The sequence below is a fragment of the Diceros bicornis genome, chromosome 6 (assembly GCF_020826845.1).
Source record: "Diceros bicornis minor isolate mBicDic1 chromosome 6, mDicBic1.mat.cur, whole genome shotgun sequence".
Lineage (NCBI taxonomy): Eukaryota > Metazoa > Chordata > Mammalia > Perissodactyla > Rhinocerotidae > Diceros > Diceros bicornis.
Window position 1 is genome coordinate 23,917,494 of NC_080745.1, and position 6,000 is coordinate 23,923,493.

Genomic DNA, 6,000 nt, shown 5'->3' on the forward strand with positions numbered 1-6,000 from the left:
CAGACAAGCAGGTAGCCTCATTAGGAGACTCGTGCAGCAGCCGGAGGGTGACAGAGTGGGCTAAATTAAGAACAGAGCAGCCTGACTCAGACCGGAGCACTATTTCTCAGCCATTAATCAAATCAGGTGAAAAAGACACCACAGCACTAATACACCTGCTGTATCCTTCGGATCCCAACAGTAGATGCATAGGTGGGCGCAGGCACCAAGGGAAGAGACACCGGGGAAAGGGGCAAGTGGATAATTAGATGTATTCCTGGTTCTCACCTCCACGTTGTTCAAGAGCACAGCTTTTTTCTGCATGCCATTCAGAATTTCTGGACCAGCGTTCTTGTGTCAGTGTCCAGCCCCAGAGCTGGGCCAATCTGGTGCCCATTCCAAAGAATATTAAATTCCCTTTCCCACCTAGTTCTCGAAACATTGAATCTGAAGTTACTGGTGCCAAGAATAGCAATGGCCCTGTGCTGAGATAAGGAGGGTAGTCATTACTGATCTCTGTTACTACTACTGCAAACACTGTGCCCCTCAGATCTTCTTCTAAGGGTTTCTAGTAAGATTACGTAGCTAATTTCGCTCACCACCACTATCTTTACATTCACGAAGTGGGTCATTTAAGCAAACCCAAAATGGTCACGTATTCTTTGGCTGGATTTACATGTGTAGCATACCACTTAACCTTGTTGTACATGACAGCTGTGCATCCAGCCAGGACTGTTACACATGAAATGTATAATGTAACCACATTGGCATTGCATAGTATTGGCTCTCAAGGGCTACTCCTGGTTTAGCACAACATGTACACACACACCTGCAGACAGGTATACCCACGTGTACACACACATACAGGCTGTACAGGACCACATTGTTTGAGCCTTGTGTGGGCCACAGAGGCTCTCAAGTGCAGAGAGATATTACTGTTCATAGGAGAATTCTAAATCTTATTTCAGGTCTTGACTCAGATGAAGAACTCGGGCTGCTCTGTCACCATACGTCCTATCTAGGTGATTGTCTGGGGCTGACTGGCCTCTGGATAGTCTGTAACCTTTTCTTTATATCTCATATGTCTGCACGTCTGCATGGTTATTCAAGCTCGGAGGGGTGGGAACACACAGGGGAGATGTGTCCTGGCTGTTGTGTCTCAGGGATGCTCTCTGGGTTCGGGGAGAGCTTGAGGACAGGTCCGTCTCCATGGTTCTGTTTATCAGCCCAGTCATCATCCACCACCGTTATTTCATGCACACCCGTTGGCTTTGGCATTTCTTGGGATGTGAAAAGAAGAAAGCAAATTGGCTCTAGCAAATCCAGTATCTGCTAATTGTCCCCGTGGTTGTGATGTGTGTATGCCATACAGCCCAGAAGGACAGCCAATCTTAATGCTTTCTGATTGTCAGCAGCTTGCCTGAGTTTGTTTTTTCTTTGTTTTGTTTAAAACAGGGCAATAACTGTTTTAGGGGGAGGGGGAGATTTTATTTAGTTACTAAATTATTTCCATAAATAAATATTGTGGCTGTCACTAAACCTTCTTTCTGCGTGTGTCTCCCTTCCCCAGACCAGAGAGTGGCATCCTTCTGCACCCTGACAGACATGCAGCACGGGCAGGGCTTGGAGGGCGCCCAGGAGCTGCCTCTGTGTGTAGATCCAGGCAGTGGAAAAGATTTCATGGACACAACTGGGTATGTGAGCCCCTGTGGACCCCCTCTCTCCTGCTGTCGGAGGCCCCAGTCATTCAGCTCACCCTGGGCCAGCCAGGAGACCATTTCCACCCAGGCCTACCCCTAGTCCTTCAGAATCCAGAGAAGGGACTGAGTGGGACTGACGCAGCTTCCTGCCCTGCTGCAGTGGATGGTGCTTGGCAGCATAACTGCTCAGCTCCATGGGTGGGTCCTGCCTGCCAAGACGTGTCGCCCCGTGCCCAAGGTGATGTGGCTCACTGACAGAGAGGAAGGGTGTGAGCCCCGGGTCAGCGTCTGCCGCCTAATTACTGCGACAGCACTGGACAGGGACGCCTCGCTGATCAGCCTTCCACCTGCCAGGCCGCACGTGCTGACCAGCCAACGGCACGTTTCCTCCCAGAACCCTGGTCTTGACCCAGCCTCACACCTTCCACTGAAGTGTGTTGAGAATAGCCATCTCTTTCCCCTATGTTTTGGCGTGTTTATCACCCATGGAATATATATTCTTTACCCATGTCATCCGTTCCTAGTTCCAACTTTTATGTGAACTTGAATTACCATTAACTTGCCTATTTACCTTGGTAATGAACTTCATGGTATTTTCTTGACAGTGAAAGGCAAACTGGAGAAATTGAATTATACATGTGGTTCCCAGGACTTCATTCTGGTCCACTAGTCTTGGTTGGTTCAACTCATTTGGATAATCTGTCTTGTGTTTTTTTACCAATGTATATACCTGTAGAGATTCTGAATCCCTTTTTAAATCAATAGAGACCCAGCAAGAATTTTTTTGAGTGAAAACTTTGCCAACAGAAATACTGAATGAAACGCCTGGACTTCAGTGCTCTTGAGTCTTTCTAATTCTGTCCTTATCTGCCAGGGCACGGTCTCCGTCAACGCTGACTGGTAAAGTCAATCAGCTTGAGTTGATTCTGCGACAGCTGCAGACCGACCTTCGGAAGGTAATGCTGTCTGTTGGAAGTCCGTAATCAGAACTCTTTCTCTGCACAATCAACCCCCTTTAACTATTAGAAATAAAAATGAAGAGACTCAGGAACCGTAACTGCCCTAATCAGAACCCAACAGTAAATGGAAACAGAGACTCCTGCGGTCTAATTCTGTTTTCTGGTCTGCAGCTAATATGTTCTGTTTTAGCGGAACACAAGGATCACAGTCAATATGACAGAATGGGGCAAGCCCTCTGGATGACCAGTCTTCAGAGCGGGATGAAAACGCAGCAGGCTAGCATTTTTCGGTTCAGTGAGTTATCAGTTGCACCCTCTATTTATGAACTGACCTAAGAGGAGTTAGTGGCTTCCAGAAAGCCTGGTCTCCCCAAGCCACTCTACTCCCACTGAGTCAGCTTGACAACCCTTGGAACTTGTACACATCAACCTCTGTGTGGTCAGTCCTCAAAAGAAGTTAAATAATTTGTTCCACAACCATTTGCTGAGCTCTCGTTGTATCATCAGCACTATGCTAGATGCCACTTTGCCATCCAAGGAGATGGCATGGAGTGCAGTTGCTGCAGGGTGATGGCAGGGGTGGGGAGGAAGGGTTTTATTATTGTCATCATTTTGTTTGTTTGAAGAAGGGAGAAATTACAGTCGGTGTGAGTGCTGATGGAAATGATTCAGTCAGGAAGGAAATAATGGTGAGGGTGAAAAGTGGGAGGGTAATGCCCTGATCTAGTGCACAAGGAGGGGGCCGGCTTTGGATTGGAGTGGGCACAGTTCATATGTAGTTACCAGAACAGAGTGCATGTGTGTGTGCGCGTGTTCCACAGACACGCAATCCCAAACAGAGGTAGGTTGACAAAGTTCTCCTCTGATTGTTTCTTTTTTCCAGACAGTGAGTGGTGGGAAGGAATCTGAGAGCTTCAAGGATAGAGAATAAAGTGTAGAGTAGAGGGTAAATTGACCAGGTATGTTTGGTAGGATTGCCAAGCAAGGCTGAATGTACCTTTGAATTTGCAGCATAAGATAAAGTGATATCTTTCAGCAGAGTTGCCTGTTTTCCTCCAGCTTGGATGGCCTGCTGTCTCAGTTGGAAGTTCCCTTGGAAAGCTCTGTGCGTTTGTCCATGGGTGTTACTTTAACCTCTCACCATCATCTCCCTTTTTCAGAGAGGATAATTTAAACTGTGATTAATAACCCTCCTGTATAACAGCTGTCTTGATTCCTGTTGAGAGCAAAGTGGGATGAAAGGAAAGAATATGTTGAGTTGTTCACCTCATCCCTTTGTCTTTGGCGGAAACCACAAGCAGGCAAACCTCCTCTGAGGAAATCAAACCCCCTCTGCCCTCAGAAAATAAATAAGTAAAAAATAAGGATAAAGGATGTTTGTGCTGCAGCTTAGGAGGAGAGAACGTGTCAGTCATATCCGCGACTCGTTTGTTTCTCCTCTTACAGGAGAAACAGGACAAGGCGGTTCTCCAGGCTGAGGTGCAGCATCTGCGGCAGGACAACATGAGGCTGCAAGAGGAGTCCCAGACGGCGACGGCTCAGCTGCGCAAATTCACTGAATGGTTTTTCAACACCATTGACAAAAAATCTTAACCAGTCCGCACCCATCAAGGGACTTTGGGAAATGCCTAGAGTCCCTTCAGAGTTGCAAACGTGTGGTTTTTAACTATGCTTTCAGCCAATCGTAGATGTTCTTTGCTATTCCACTCTGTCCAGCACCATTCACCCCAGCAGGGTAGGCAGCCACGACTCCTTCTTGGTACCATCTTGTGATAGCGGAGAGCAGAGCCGATGTGAAGATGAATGTAACTCCCGGTGTCGAGATGAATGTAAACCCCGGTGTCGTGTAGACCTTTTCCTTTCAGACCCTACTACAATGGTGCTCTGGTGTGGGCTTACCTCAAGAGGGAAGAGAGTTGGGTTTTATTTCCTATATATCAGGGGACCTGGTAGAGATGTTAAAGCAATTTACCATAGTTTGGGCTTTAGTATTGTAAAATAAACATGAAAGCAAATAATCTGACATATACTTTAATGTTAAAGGTGCTCTATTTTTTTGGATGTACAGTAGTTTTATTTCCACAGCCACATTATCATAGCAATAAGAAAGAGGCATAGTAAATAGTCAGAAAAGCTGTGTGTCGGAAAAAAGAAAAGCACTGATGTGTTGAACACTAGTTTGAATGCAGTTACTACTTTAGAGACTTATTTATTTGCAGGAGCAAACGGTGCCTGAATATTAACAGTGTTCTGATTAAGAAAAAGATACGTATGCCTTGTAAATGGCTCACTGAGTAGTCACTTCAACTCTTAGCTCACTTTTGTATAGTTACTGCTTTGCTGAAAGAGAGTGAATGTGCTTACTCCCTAGACCTCTCTGTGTGCTGTGAGCCAGCGGAATCATGTGTACAATGCCAAATTTGTTTATCTTTGTACAGAAGCTTTGATGAAGTGTCTTGTATTTAACACCCTTATTTAAGCTTATTTAACCTTAAATTGTTAATTTTATAAACCTTGGTTTTACCTGCACTACGATGAGGGAGGTGTAGGTGGCAGCAGGCTCAGGAGGGACTGCGCTTGGCCGGAAGAGACGGAGGAGCAGGGCGGGAAATTCTAACAACTGGATGCTGCTAGTAACAATTTGTTTGTATTGCTTTACCATTTTTAACTGTTCTCTTTGAGATGAACGTACATTTTGCTTTTTTAATAAATGTTTAAAAGAGTCCACATAAGTAACAGTGTTGTCAGGTGAATGTAGATTTTTATGATCTATCATGTCAACAATCTGAGTGAGTTTATTTTGGGTCATTTAGGATCTTAATCTGTATTAAATACTGCTTAGCTGCTTTCTTAGAGAATATCAGACTGCTTTAAAGTAAAGAGTGACTAGTATTTATTAATAGCTGGTGCATGCCAGACACTGTTCTCTCCACTTTTCACCCTTCTCATGTAATCCTACAGTAGCCTTAATAGACGGGTAGTGGGATTCCCATTTCACAACTCAGTAAACTGAGGCTCAAGTGATTTATCCAAGATTGCCTTTTTTTTTTTAATTAGCATCTTATTCAACCAAGAATTTGATGTGGCTTACAAGGAAATACATACAATAAAATAGTAGGAATTTGAAAAATAATCAGGAAGCAGTAAACTAAATTTAAATCAATTGCAAGACAGAAGGAAGACAGAACGTGGGCCTAAGTAGGAAGGGAAACAGCAAGGTAGAAAGTTCTCAACCTTCTGAGAACAGAAACCGTATCAAGAATTCAGAGGAAGCAAAGTGATTCCTTTACCCTCAAATAGAATTTACCCTCAAAGGGATTTCTCTCTTAGGCCTCACATGAGAGATGTATTGAGAAATATCC

At 44.7% G+C, this 6,000-nt stretch overlaps 1 protein-coding gene across 5 annotated transcripts in view; it reads left to right on the plus strand.

Moving 5' to 3' along the window:
* SIPA1L2 (signal induced proliferation associated 1 like 2) overlaps positions 1-5,370 on the plus strand; it is a 217,715-nt gene extending 212,345 nt beyond the window's left edge. For all 5 annotated transcript variants that reach the window (XM_058543017.1, XM_058543016.1, XM_058543015.1 and 2 more), the window contains 3 exons: positions 1,550-1,673; positions 2,554-2,635; positions 4,085-5,370. In XM_058543017.1, the coding sequence (XP_058399000.1) occupies positions 1,550-1,673; positions 2,554-2,635; positions 4,085-4,231 (353 nt within the window). In that variant the 3' untranslated portion in view covers positions 4,232-5,370. The remainder of the gene's footprint in view (positions 1-1,549; positions 1,674-2,553; positions 2,636-4,084) is intronic.
* Positions 5,371-6,000: the final 630 nt, after the last annotated feature.